The 15,294-nt window shown below is 42.3% G+C and overlaps 1 protein-coding gene across 1 annotated transcript in view; it reads right to left on the bottom strand.

Moving 5' to 3' along the window:
• Positions 1–15,294, bottom strand: part of PLD5 (phospholipase D family member 5) — a 134,960-nt gene that overhangs the window by 38,667 nt on the left and 80,999 nt on the right. The window contains exon 4 of the mRNA XM_090263259.1: positions 10,034–10,161. Within this exon, the coding sequence (XP_090119385.1) occupies positions 10,034–10,161 (128 nt within the window). The remainder of the gene's footprint in view (positions 1–10,033; positions 10,162–15,294) is intronic.

The following is a 15,294-nucleotide window of genomic DNA, read 5'->3' as shown; positions in this document are numbered from 1 at the left end:
AATGACAACAGGGAGAAGCCAAAAGCAGGAAGACATCACAGTGCGCTAATGAGTCCCAGGACAGGCTGCTGAGGCACAGTGAGGTGTCACTTTGGTGGGAAGGTGACTACATTTGTGGGAAGTACAGTGAAGACGGAATCTTCCAACACTTGGAAACCAATGGATGCATGGAATGGGGACAGGGAGACGGGAAGGGAGAGAGAGGGAGGGTGGAATGAAGGCTCCTTTGCCTGCCTCCTGCCCTTGACCCCTGACTCAGGGCTCTCCAGGAAATTCAGGGTCCTCACATTTACATCCCCTGATGGAATGGCTCAGTGCTCAGAAGTTTTTAAGTGTATATTGTCATAATTTCTGCTAGGACCTATCAAAATGTTTGTTGTAGAACTTGGAAGGATTGGTTGAAGGTTTGGGAGGCAGATCTTTGGATTGAAATTGAGGAAGATTTTTCTAATGAAGAGCCATTGAGAAGTAAACTGCTTGTGGGGAAGTGAGTCTCCCGTCACCGGAGATGTGCAAGCAGAGGTTTGCCACCCTGAGGAATGCTGTCTGCCTGGGAGGCCTCTGCATCGGGCGTTCTTTGTCCTTCCCTCGTCCACCTCTAAGAGTTCTGCGTGGCGTTTGTGGCCCAAGAAGGCAAAGAGAGAAGAGCTCCCCACAACTAATTTCTTTCTCTCTGAAAATGTTCCAAGGCCTTGCCCACCTGTGCATTAGCCTTTTCTACTGGGGTGTTTTATTTTAATTATTTTAAAAAATTTTTAAATAACTTATTTGTTTGTTTGTTTATTTTTAGAGAGAGGAAAGGAGAAAGAGAGGGAGAGAAACATCACTGTGTGGTTGCTTCTCACTCGCGCCCCCAACTGGGGACCTGACGTGCATCCTAGTCACATACCCTGACTGGGAATCGAACCAGTGACACTTGGCTCGCTGGCTGATGCTCAATCCACTGAGCCACAGCAGCCAAGGTGGGTGTTTTATTTTTATTGTTGAAGTTATTGCAGATGTCTCCATTTCTGCACCACCCCCCCTCCACCCAGCCTTCGACCCCCTCCCTCCGGCCGTCACCACACTGTCATGTGTCTCCGTGGGTGATGCATATACGTTCTTCATCTAATCCTTTTCCTTCCTTCAGCCAGTCCCTCCCCCAACACTAGAGCATCTTAAAGGACACACGGGGCTCACGTTAGTGGCTTGCTGTCTGTGTCTGCTGAGCAGCGTTGCTTTAGAAGTCCACACTGCCCAGAGCTGAGAGTTTACTGCCCTGTGGGCTAAACCTTCAGCCGTTCTGACAGTTTAAGCACGTTCTTGGGTCCTGAGCAGACAGCTGTGAGTGGACAGAGTTTTCCCTTTTCCTAAAGAGAAAGCTGTAGTCATCCTGGAGGTCAGGAGCCTCAGGAGCGGGCTGTAAGGCATGTGGGCTGGCTTAGCGGATCGGCTCAGGAAGACCAGAAACTTCGAACTCGTGTGTTGCTTTTAATGGTCAGTGTTTCCTTCTGCCCCATGGACAGTCCTCACTTATCTGGATGGTCAGTGTTCTGTCTTGTGACTTTTTTACTGGCCAAAGCTCAGAACTTAATTAGACCTGTGGGGAGCCTAAGAATGAGCAGATCTTTAACAGGGCCCTAAATGGTGCTCCAATAAGTAATAGGGTGGAGCTCTGGGGAGTTTTTCATATTTATGCAAATATATATTTGTTCTTGGTTGCATTCTAGTTAGGGAAGCCTCTCGAATCTCCAGTTTCTAGATCTCTGGGATGTCACTGTAAATGTGGGATGTTGCTATATATAGGATGGGGTAAAAGGAGGTTTACCAGTGTTCGCATGGAAAATAATACAAGGATTAGTCAATACTAATACAGGAATAAGCTCTGTGTTTTGTGTACTCGCAACTATAAACCTGCTTTGCCCCATCCTGTATTTGGACCACTGATTCAGCCAAATATATATATTTAATCCTCACCTGACGATATGTTTATTGATTTTAGAAAGGGAGGAAGGGAGGGAGAGAGAGACACACACACACACACACACACATTGATATGAGACAGAAACACTGATAGGTTGCCTTCCATACACACCCCGACCAGGGATTAAGCCTATACGGGACGGGACGGGGCTCCAACCAGCTGAGCAACCTGGCTAGGGCAAAGCAGATTATTAAGAGAAAATGTGTCACACATCACAAACCAGACATTTGGGTTCCAGTCCTAACTCTGATGCTAACTGATGCAATAATTCTGGGACATTCTTCCACGGGCATCTTGGAGACCGGCCTGATCTGTAGGAGGAAGCATCTAAAGCCCGTCCTGGGTACCACAAAGCTGCTGTGAGGACTGAACAAATCAATGTTCATGTGAAATTCCTAAAAAGTAGAAAGCTCTTACTGAAAACGATGAACCTATTAACATTCGTACCTATGTGTTTGGTTTGTCTGAATCTTGCGTCATCATTAATTAAGCACAGCTTCTCCCACAAGCCCTGGCTGGTTTGGCTCAATGGATTGAGCGTCGGCCTGCGAGCTAAGTGTCGCTGGTTCGATCTTCCAGTCAGGGCACATCAGAGAAGGAAAACTCTGACTCCAAAAAACCTTCGCTGCCTTGCGGCATACCTCTTCAGGGGAAAGGCTAAGGGAGTAAACCCCGACAGAAAATCCGGAGCCGGAGTCCCTAAGGCGGTTTGACGTTGTAGTCAACACCGGCAACTCCTGCGGCGCACCTGAACCCAAGCTGTATTGACTCCGTCTTTCCCTTGGATCCTTCAGCTGCGAAGAGAGGGGGGGTCTGCTGCATGGGCAACAGCAGACCCTCCATATCACCCTGCCCAGGCTCTGTAGCTTCAGCTTCACTGGAGAGGACACTCCAGCGTCATCGCAAGATGTCGATTCAACACGGGAGGAGACAGATACCGTGTCACTCCCGAGTCGGACTGCACAACCATTCTCGGCGGTGCAGATAGACTCTTAAGAAGCTACACCATCGTCTCTCGAGACGGACGGCTGCCGACGATTCTCCCACAGGATTCTGAGACTGGAATTCAGACCCATCATTTCTAGAACAAAATATCCAGCCATGCAGGCAACTCAGAACTAAAGGACTATCTTCAGGCGGTTCTTAAGGTTCAAATATGGTCCATTCCACTTTGGCTAAAACAACAGAAAAGCAGTTTTGCAGTCTGTGGGTGAGGGGTAAGGAGGCCATATTACAATGGTGCCAAGCAATGGAGCTAATTTTGCACACGCAGTCGCTGAGGGAATTAAATTCCAGAAAATGTTTTTAAAAATATGACAGCTACATTTTGCTGAATTCAACAATAAAGGACCGAAGTGACAGCTAATTATAATAGATGCTTGAGCTGTAACACTTGAAGTATGCAGAATGATTTATGCGGGTAGGAGTAGTATTTTTGCAAGTCATTGTATCAAGATAATACATTCCAATTTTTTTCCAGTTAAAATATGAAAGCCATAAAGAAAAACGAGGCAGTAAAAATCACCTCAGTGAATCCTTTTAAATATAGTGGTTAAAACAAGTGCATATCTTAGTCTGACTAAACTCTCAAAGAAATCTAGTGAAACATGTTTAATACACTTTTGTTGAAGGAAATGAAATCTGTTATGTGTATTTTCAATGAGCTTTGCCACTTAGAGTTTCACCTTGATATTAAAAACAAAATAAAATAGAACTCCATGGTTTAAAGTGGTATTTTCCTGCATATAAAAACTTATTTTTATGATGAATAATATATCCTCAACCATCATGAAGCCAGTGTCAGAAATGTTACTAAACTGGTGTGGACCCGTAACTGGTAGGTCCCCTCTCTGGCACCAAGCCCAACATACAGAGTGTGTGTGGCCAGGCTCTTGGGCATAAACACACCTGTCATTTGGTCCCTAAGGCAAGTTTGGGAAGCAGAGGCGTCCTGAATCCTCCCTGCTGTGTGTAACAAGTTGTGTAAAATAATAACAATGATGATGATGATGATGATGTTAGCACAAATGCACTGAGCTCAATGTGCTTAAGCTCTGATGAAGACATCAGAACTACTTGCCATCTCTTCCTGCTGTAGGTGCCAAAACATTTCGTCCTCTGAATCCCAGAGAGGTTATCACTCCGCCCCTGCTTGGGACAGGGAGCTAACTCTCTCACAAAGTTGGCCTGTCCGTTGCTGGAAGGCTTTAGGGTTAGAAAACTCTTGCTTAGACTGATGCAAGTTCTTCCCCCTATAATTTCCAAGCTCCAATTCCAGTTGTCACAGATGGCATTAAGATGGACATGGTTAGCCCTGGCCAGTGCGGCTCAGTGGGTTGAAACATATCCTGCAGATCAAAAGGTAGCAGGTTTGATTCCTGGTCAGGGCACATGCTGCCTAGGTTGTGGGTTCAGTCCCTGGTCGGGATGATGGACATTTCTCTCTCACATGGATGTTTCTCTTCCCCTCTCTCTCCCTCCTTTTCCCTCTCTCTAGAATCAATGCTTTTGTTTATTCTCATTTGGATAGTCTTCACTTATTTCATACCCTCATTCAATTTCCTCTTGTTGGCACTGGTCTGATTCACTGGCTAAAATCTCATTAAGTCATGTTTCTGAAAAGCAAGGTTTAAGCTCTGTCCTCTAGATTTGTGCTAGTTGTAAATTTGGTCAGTTGCTTCCTGTGTACTAGCAAAGATGATAACTTTGAACAGCAAGCATCTGATGTAGAATACAGCAGTCCCTCAATATATCGCGGTTCACTTATCACGGCCTCACTGTATCGTGGGATTTTTAAAAATATTATATTTAATTATTTATCGCAGATTTTTCACTATATCGTGGGATTTTGCGGTACTGTATACGTATGTTGTTAGAGTCACGTAGGTTTAAGGGTGTAGAATAAATGTAAGGTTCCTACTTCGTGGGGGCGTCTGGAATGTAATACCTGTGATAAGTGAGGGAATACTGTATAGTTCAATATCAAGATATTAGAGATCACTCCTCAGAGGGATGCAGCCCGTGGCGCATGACCTTTGGATGTCATTGCCCACCTTACTATGCTGTTAACTAGGCCACATGATTTTGGATGAATCTAGGGAGATTTATGTAATCTTTGCCCAGGACAATAAATAAACACTAGAGTCTCTGACATTCCCATGATCTATTCATCTAGATAACTGATCAAGGGAAGAAAGGAAAACTTCTTAGTCATCAATTCTAAGGCTACCAGTTATTGAGCAGTAACCATGCTGCAGGCACAGGCCTAGGTTATGTTCAAATATCCCATTTAATCCCCAACAATCGTATGAGGTTGGTATTATTAGTTCAAGTGTAGATTGAAGTTCACAGAAATGAAAAATCTTACCCAAAGCCATATATTAAAGGTAGGAAAAAATTCAATTCAGTCCTACTGGACTCCAATCACTACCTTATATTGCCAAGCAATGAGATTAATCACAACCAACAAAAATCACGGGCTGGCCAAACAGTGCCTCTACATTTAGCCTATGTTTTCAGAAATCTAATGCTCAGACGACTACAAACCAAAGTCCACCTGGGAAGGCTACTTTTGAAGTAGTGTATTGAATTTTAAGCATCGTATTTAAGAGGGACGTTAACTAAATGGATTACATCTAGAAAAAAAGAGTGACCAAGATATGAGATCTCAAGACACGTCACATAGGAGCCATTATGACCTCGGATTATCATGCCATTTAGAATAAAGCTTGGAGGTCCACATGTGCGAGGATTTTGGAAATAAGTGGGAATGACCTACTGACTAAATGTCATTGTGTAAAAGGCAAACAGAAGAGGGCTAATGGTGCTCTTAATTTTTCACTTAATTGCACAAATCGAGACTATTTTATAACAGACAATAAACTAACGTTGTGAGAATGTGTCCCATGGGAGACCAGGAAAGAGGATTTCCTACATAGGCTCTTTTGAACAATATTATCTACCAAGCTGTTACTTTAGAAATTGTAGAAAAGAAGCATAACCTTGGTATTGAAAATGCAGTCTGCAAATTTCTTTTGTAAGAAACAGCGCCCTCCATTTCCTCATTTACTTTAAAATGCTTATGCCTTCCATCACCATTTAGCCCCCCTTTACCCTCTCCTACGTCCCCTACCCCTGAAACCTATATAATTTTATTAACCAATGTCATCCCAATAAATTCAATTTAAAAAAACTTGATTCAACTGAGACAAAATTTAAAAAAAAAAATTTTTTTTTAAATGAACATGCCAACAAAAATCACCTTTCTTCTTAATTAATACTGGGAGACTTAATCCTTGGTTTTCCTTCATTACATGTTGCCTAACAAATATTAATTATTCTCCATCATATTTGCAGTCGAATGGCCTTTTGCTTTGTTTCACCTTCATGTTGGCTCTGATGTCTAGTTATCTGCATTAGCAATGCAACACTTCCCTAGGAGCTAAGACATGTCTTTAGAACCTCATAAATTTTGATTAAAACGTCAATGTAGTGCTAGCAGATGCTCTGTAAAAAGTGACCTCCTCCTTCCGACCAGCTCACCCACTGGGTCTTCAAAGCTGTTCCTCAGTTCTTTGTTCTTTTCGTTGAAAGAAAAAAAAAAAAAGACAAGAAGAGGGAATCAAAGACTCTTCAAGTCTTAGCATCCTTTTTCATCACTAATGGGAGGCTTGGGCTTCAACCCCTGGGGAGACTTGAAAGAAACCCGGGCTGGCTGGGGCAGAAAGAGTGCAGTCCTCTGTAATATCCCGCCAAATGGTTATCATCAGAAATCGCAGCTACGATGAAATCAATAGCTTTAGGGTAGGTCAAGACCCATTACTCTTCAGGTGTTCAAACGATTAGATACAAAGCACAGTGTCAGCCAGATCATCTCTTTACTGCTTGTCCAACTGTGCCCTGGGCGTCAGGACTTCCCCTTCCTCCTGACAGTCCCCATTTCTGTTGACAAGACAGTCTTTCTCTCAGTTGGCCCAGCTCCCAGGGCTGGAAATAATGCCCATAGCTTCCCATGGTATGTCCCTCACAGTCAACTGGTCACCATGAGGCCGCTTCGTTCCACTTCCTTCCAGTTCTCATGGTCCCCATCTGTGTTAATCAGGATTCTTCAGAGAAACAATCAATTGTGTATATATGTGGAGAGAGATTGATTTATTTTAAGGAATTAGCTCACACAATCATGAGGGATGGCATGTCTGAAATTCAGAGGGCAAGCTGGCAGGCTGGAAACCCACGCAGGGTTTTTATATTGCAGTCTTGAGACCAAATTCCTTCTTCTGGAAACCTCAATCTTTGCACTTAAGACCTTCAACTGATAACACGAGGCCCACCACAAGATGGAGGATAAGTTGCTACCCTCAAGTCCATGAATATAAATGTTAATCGCGTCTCAAAAATACCTTCACAGCTAAGTCTAGACTGGTGTTCAACCACACAGCTGGGCATCATGGCCTAGCCAAGCTGACACATATAATTAATTTTCACACCATCATAATTCAGATGAAGTCCTGTCACTGCCTTCTTTAATTACAGCCAAAGGCTGTCTCCCTGCTCTCCTCACTCCTCAACCTGTGCACTTTCTCCAGATTTCTCCCAGTGTCATCGGGTCCTGGCTCTGACCACAGATGGCCAGCAGTTCCCCAGCAGCCTGCAGGTCAGAAGCCACATTCTATGCCAGGCAGGCGCCCATAGTCCTTCCCAAGCCTACGCGCGTCCTTCCCAGCCTTACGTTCCAAGGCTCTCCCGCTGGGATGCTCTGGCCCCGCAGGAAATTGCTCACGCATCGTCTACTACACCATGTCCGTGCCCAACTCTGCATCTTCACTCACTCTTCCAATTCCTTTCTTAAGTCTCAGCTCAAGTCCTAGCCCCTCATTGTGTCCTTTGCTGTTTAGTCTGCAGGGATTTTCCTCTTCCCAGTCCCCAAAATACGCATTGCCAGCTCCACTCATGCAGCACCACGGATCACGAATGTGTGACCTGCATCACACAGGGCCCCAAACTCAGATGGGCCCTGACTTGGAAGGACCCCATGCTTGGCTTAATGCTCTGCTCTCACCGACTTCAAACTCTTGATAATTTATTAACAAGTGGTTCCAAATTTTCATTTTGTGCTGGTCCCCAAGTTACGTTGCTGGCCCTGCTTGGCAGATATCCTGGGTGGTCATGTTCACTTCAAGGAGTGCTTAAGTATGTTGTTTTTCAACATGAATTTTAAACGTTTTGTGGGTTTATGCTATCTTTTTCAAACTATCTACCATGGTTAGTGCAGCTCTCTGAATGCAGCAAACATGCAATGACTATCTGTTGATTATCTGTAACACATAAGCCCTGGCTTGCCAGTGGTCCAGTTCTTTTGTTGCTAAGGAGACAGACCCTCCAGTTCACAGCTTTGGAATCACATATTTTTCTTAAGATGGCACGTTGTAGTGAAAAGACTATCTGCCTGAGAGTCCTAAACCTTGATATGCAGCTAGGAGGGGCCATGTGTCACTGACTTAGTATCTGTCCAAGCAGCCCCTCCACACCTGTGCCTCAGTGTTCTCATCTGTAAAAGGGGGGGATGGGTGCAGACCACCACTTACGGGAATAGGTAGGCTTCAAGGAATGCTGGGTCCAGAAAACCAACTATGGAAACTAAAGCATGGCCAAACACGTTTAATGAATGTTGGAGACTCTCAACCCTCTTACAGTCACAGAGCTCATTAGCATATGAATAGCTCAAAGGACTCAGGCAGTGAAGAAACATATTTAAATTAAAGCCAGAGCTTCTCAACCTTAGGGTGTAGAGAACCATTTTCTCAGGTAATGATCCGCCAGATCACTGAAATAGCATTTCATAGAAGCATAACTTGGAAAACTCTAGGCTTATTCTCTGAGGTAATTTCAAGGTGAAAAGCTTTGGTGGGTCTAGATGCCAAGCCAAATCAGGGCTGGTCAGTTTTCTCTCCCTGGCCAGGCCACAGGATAAGATCTGGGCAGGTGGCCAAGATGTGCCACCCCATCCTGGTGGCTGTGGGATCCCACCACCAGACCGGTGATGGGCAGTTGCTGAAAGAAGCTCCTTCTGCTTCTCTGCAGCTTGTGCACCCCAAGAGCCATTTAGGTCTTTTCAGACTAAAGGAGTGAAGGGTCTTTTTGACAAACAGTGTTAGCTTTTCTTAAAAGTATGTGAGAGAGGAAAGCTATAGTTTCGCATCACAACAACATCATGGGAGAAATGATTTTTCTTAAATGTAACTGATTAAAAAAATTATTAGCAGTGAAGTAAGAGGGAGGGGTCTGGACAAGCTAGATTGTCTGAGTATAAATTTTAGCTTAGCCATTTCCTGGAAGGTGACCTTGGTCAAGTTCCTTATTTGTGTCTTAGCTTCTGCCTTTGCAAAATAAAGGGGTGATAGTAGTACTTACAACAAAGACGTATTACAAAAAAATGAATTCATACTCTTTAATTGCTTAGAAAAATGCCTAGTTATAGCGAAATCCCTCAATACACTGAAGCTATTATTATTATTTCTCCTACTTACTATAGATTGAAGGCAAGAATCTAATTTCACTAGAAAACTTCACAAAATATAAGGCTGATAATTTCGGTTGAATTTGACACTTGGAGAATGCATGATAATGCTTTGTGTAATTGTTAGCTTCACACACGACTTTGCTCAAATTAAAATCTGTTCTAATGCCAGGTTCCTGCTGTGCAATATTTGGTCACATTGAGGTAGACTGAGAAAAAACTCATATAGTCAAGCCCAGTTGAAAGGGAAGCTAATTGAAGGGAAATGAGTAAGTGTAATAACATGATCCCAAATATGGAGAACTATGGGAAAGGGGTGGACAAGGTAGGGGACAGCATTTGGGCACAAGCATGGAGCGGAGAAGAAAAAGGGGTGGGTGTTGATGGAAGAGAATTCTCCAGTTGACATATTAATGCTGGGGAGCTCATGGGATGTTAAATGTTCATGCAGAAGAGTTTAATTCCCTCAACCACAGCAGAGGTGACTGAGTGCTTTATGGATGAGGCAGTTTTGACGCTGACAAAACTGAGTTTGCATAACGTGGAAAGATTACCTGTCCCAGAGAACGCCAGTCCAAACCAGCGCTGCCGATGTAAACGTGCTGTTTGTCCACGATCCAGAAGGAGGACTGCAGCCGGCCCTTGTTGTAGGCGCTCATGTTCATGTAGGTCACCTCGGCTCCTAGGAGTTCAAGGACATCCCGTCAAGGCCCTGAGCTAGCAATCAGTCACCTGCCAGCCCCAATACTCATGGTTTGCACAGATCACAATTCAGGGAAGCCAAATATTTACATTAGTTTGGTGCACAGAAGACCCTTGAGGAGTTATTTGTTCTCAGAAGGAAGAATACAAAGGAACAGAAAGAATAAGGAGCATTTTCCTACAGATAGGAAGAGGAGGCTCTGCTTAGCGACAAGAGTCATCTGACTCAAATCCAGATGCTGAGATGGCTGTACGCTGCTCTTTCATCTTCTTTTGGAATAATTTTCCTACAATCTTGCAACCAACAAAAACGATCAGTCCTAGTTGGTGTTACAACTCTCCTCAACATGAAAATGGCCACCTTATACCTTCTATACATTTTCACCTTTTACCCTTTTCCTTGTTTTTACTTCGTTTTTCCTCTTCAATTATTTAATTTTGCTTTGGTCTCATCCTCACCTTTCTTTATCTGATAGTTCTTAATTTAGGCAATAATATTCAAGTCTTAACATACAACCTAGAATGGTTAACAAGGTCACTCAGACTATTGTTAAATTCTTTTTTAAAAGCATTTTAAGAGCTGAATGTAACCAAGTCTCCTAAATATGATGTGTCATAATCAATTTTCAAGCCTCAGGACTACACACTTAGAACTTCTTTTTCTCCCTTTAAAAAAATTAAATTAAATCTATTGGGGTGACTTTGGTTAATAAGATTATATAAGTTTCAAGTGTACAATTCCATGGTCCACTGAATGTAAAGCCATTTAAATAAATTTCTGCGAAAGGTCCATTTCTTTAAAATTAAAGATCTACATGCATTCATTTAAGGAATTAAGCTCTTCCGTCTTACATAGTCATTATTAATGAAGAGGATGTATCCAGGTGGCCCACTTTACTGTCAGAATCTTCATGACCAGAGGACACTGTATGCATAAGGATGCATTCCGGGATACCAGAGAGGCGGAATACTCTTGAGAAAATGTGAACTAGGCATCTGGGCTCCTGTGGCAGGAGGGTGAAAAGAGCCAATGGGGCTGAGAGAGGACCAAGGGTGAGTGAGCACCCAGGCAGATTTTCACCTGGGTGGAAAAAGTTCTTTTTTCCAGAAGTGAGCAGGCATGTTCCTCAGCCTCCAGCCACCCCAGATAGTTACACCCAAAGTATAGGTACAGGTCCCAGAGAGGAACAGCTGCATCTCATAGCAGAAGTGCAATAGCCAAAGTGGGTAGTTACCATGGCTATGATGGTAAGAGCCAAATCTGCATGGAGGGTGTGGTGTGCCCCAGACACACAGTGGCCAGTGCTCCTGTGGACAGAGGGCAGTCTTTGTCTCTGGATCTGGCAACAAAGCACTACAAACTGGGTGGTTTAAAACAGTGGGAACTTATTCTGCCAGTTCTGGAGGTCAGAAGTCCAAAGTCAAGATGTCAACTCTGAAGCCCGTAGTGGAGACTCTCTCCTTGCCTCTTTGCCCCCGGTGGTGGCCATCAATCCTTGGCTCGCAGCTGCATCACTCCAGTCTCCTCTGTGGTCATGGAATATCTTCTCCCTGTGTCTGTTTTCCCCTCTTCTTATGAGGACATTAGTCATATTGGCTTAACAGCTCACCTCCCTAGAGTATGACCTCATCTTAGTTAATTACATCTGCAGCAACCCTATTTCCAAACAAGGTCACATACAACATATCTTTTTTGGGACACAATTCAACCTGTAACAGGAATCCAGGCCATTTTAACTGGCCATGCCCTTCAATAGCACTAGACCGGACGGCACTACAGAAAGCATCTTCTCTTGCCCCTGAAAGAAAGACAAGGGAGGTGACCTTGGCCTTTGCCTCAGATTCCACCTTCAACATGTGCTTATGATCAGGTCATCCCCTGCCTTCTCATTCTGCCCAGAAATATCTTCAATCCTCTGTGACCTCGGCTGGCCCTCACCTCTTGGACTGAGACACTAGGCCTAAAGTTTGACCCGGTGACCAGCTGTTGCTTTGCAGTGGACTGTTTAAGAGTTCTTACAGTCACCATCCGGTCTCGCTAGGTCCCCTGTGGTGCCAGCCCACTGGCCCACCTGAGGGAACACTGAGCCTATCTGAAAGGTGAAATGGGGACCATCCCTTTGACACCTCCATCCCACACTGCATATCTATCACCCTAAAAGTACTACATTAATTCACTTGGTAACTTAGCCGACAGAGTGTGATTTCAGGAACCATGGGTCTTGTGTACTCCACCTTGTGACCTTGTGATCATCCTGCATCCAGATCCTCTACAGGAACTTTCTGATGCCTAAAATTACTTTATAAAGAAATGATGGCTTTCCCTCAGCAAACGTTTGCTGTGCTATGTGAACTCAGGGACAAATGAACTAAAGTGTCTGATTAAAACCTAGGCACACCGAATAAAGCATAATATTTAAAATGACCAGAAGCTGTATGTAGAGATCATGCAACATGTAATAACAGTAACTCCCATTATTGAACATCTCTGTGTACCCAGTGCCGAGAGAGCTATGTTACAACGATCCCCCAAGGTATTTTATTTTCCTACTTTAGCCTATAACAAACTACTGGACATGGTATAAAATAATCAACTGAAAACATCTGGTGATACCTCTGGAAAAATATTTTTCTGTGGATGGTTTGTAGGATATCACTTCCCAATTAAGAATGATCCACTTGTCTGTATTTCCTATTTATTCTCTAGCTATACCTAAAGACATATGTTTTTGTCTTAATTTATAACTGGATAGATATTTAGTCATACTCGTCATGACCCTCAGGTTATTACAAGCATATTATTCAATATTTTACTTAAAATAATTTATTTTATAGGCACTTTTAAAATATCTTTGTTGGTTCATCATAGAAATTGCTGTCATCATCCTACTGTTTTTTAAAATGGTTTATGAAGAGATGGTTAAATCTAAAATCTAATGTTTCTGACTATAAAACATACTTAACTGCAAAAAGTCTTTAATGCACCTCTTATTGCAGTGGTAGTATCATGTGCACAAACTAAATTTTGGTTTACTCCCTAGTATTATGCTAGAATTCTAATCGGCCAAGATGGCCACATACATTTTTATATAAATATTAAATATGATAGACTTATACAATTACAAAATATCTTTAAAAACGGGCTCAATTCAAAATAAATACGTTTTTTCAAAAACTTTGAAAATGTATTGTTTGATTAACCAATTTTTATTTTCCTAGATTTCATTTTTTACAGAAAATAATCTTGTGTCAGCCTGTTTACAGACCACGATCCATTGTACAGAGGCCCCAGGATACCAGGGGACAGGTACGCATCATGGCAATGGGGACGCACCAGGACCACTGGCTGGTGGCTGTGCAAGACTGGTGGTAATGGAGGGTCTGAATCCCTGCAGATCTTCCTGTTTTAGCCTGTTCATCTATTTGATTAACTGGTAGTTAATAGGATTATTGACAATTCAAACTAATATTTTCAGATGCCAAAAGTGAAAAATCAAAGTATGTACTTGTTTCTATAATTGCTTTATTCAGTACATTTATGATATCTAGGAAGTCCTAATTAAATCTTTTAAAAAGCTACAGATGTGCTGATGTGGTAGTGGGTAGTCAGGTCTTAATCAGTTGCTAATCAGGATAAAGTGTATTGGGTAATCCCCATGTTTTACATCCTTCCTGGGAAGTAAAACATTAAAAGTCAGGAAATCCCAATCTACTATGACAACTCCCTTGAGCTTTAACAGAGATGCTCTTAAATTTTAATGGAAAATGCTCCTGGTTTCAGAGACGTTCTGTTTCTTTACTAAACTATTCTCATGGTATTAACCAGATAATATTGTACTTTATTTTGTGCATACATGATTTCAATAAAGAGACTACTCCATTGAAATTTCATAGAGAAAATAAAAATGTTAAGTAAAAAGTTATTTATGAATTTAAAATTATTTTTTAAATGTATAATATGAGAATGAATTGGAAATTGCTGTTATGGTGTTGGAGAATCAAGTAGTCCAAAAATTCTCTATTAGTAAGTCTCTCACCTATAGCCATCGTTTTTTCGCAGGGACGCTAATGTTTGCCTTATAGGCAGATATCAGGGCACCTTGTTCTTTATGTGTGATGCAGTTATGGATGACAGTACATAGCTGCAGCTCAAAGTCACCCCCACTTTTGTACAATGGAGACCCATGGAGACCATCCTTTATCTGTGCCTATTATGCTAATTTTAGGGTGTGACTATGTTCGTGAGCCTACTCTTTTATCATCAACTTAAAAATACAAAAAATAATAAAAATAAAAGGAATGGTAGTTAATTCATCTATCTCAGGATACTTATTCCAATCTAAAATTGCTAAGGAATTATTTATCATTTCCATTTTGAAGCTCCAGAAATGCCTTGTTCTCTCTAGGTTAACATAAAAGCAGTGTTTGCAAATGGAATGACTGGTAGAGATTTTGAAAAAGATTAGCATTGGGATGTTCACATACTCTTACCCATAAGGAGGATAACTCAGGGGAAAATGAGAAACTCAAAAGACATTTGGTTGAAGAACTCAATTTTTATTTCCACTGTAGATAAGAAGAGTTCAATTCTATCTACGTTTAGATTTATGTAATCCAGATGTGTCTTCTATACACATCACAGTTCTCTTTCTTCCTATCTCTCTCAGGACAGAAACAAAACCTTCACAGGATATTTTTGTTAGCGGATGTTACATAGAGTTTAGATGTTCACCATTTCTTCCTGGTCAACACTCTCTTCTTAGAGTGCAAGGTGCACCTGTGGGAGCAGAGTGGGGCGGTCTAGGTACAAAGTCAATCTATTGAGTCTCTACTTGGCCATAGCTCATGAACTACATGTAGACACCTGACCTAAGCTAAATCAATGACATTTCCTCTTTGGGGGACTTAAATATTGAGTCACACAGTAAGTTAATTAAAAGAAGCTGTGCTGAAGAGTCATACATGTATGAACATGACTATCCACGTCCATAGGAGAAAGTAAGCATGAAAGAAGAGAGTGAGCAAGGGTGAGAGAGAGAGACACAGAGACAGAGATAGAGAACCAGATCTATAAAGAGAAGAGATAAGACACAACGTCCTCCCAAGAGAGTAA

This window comes from Furipterus horrens, unplaced genomic scaffold (assembly GCF_987537825.1).
Source record: "Furipterus horrens unplaced genomic scaffold, mFurHor1.1.pri manual_scaffold_15, whole genome shotgun sequence".
Classification (NCBI taxonomy): Eukaryota; Metazoa; Chordata; class Mammalia; order Chiroptera; family Furipteridae; genus Furipterus; species Furipterus horrens.
The sequence above is the reverse complement of the archived record's forward strand: the minus strand, read 5'-3'. Positions and strand labels throughout refer to the sequence as shown.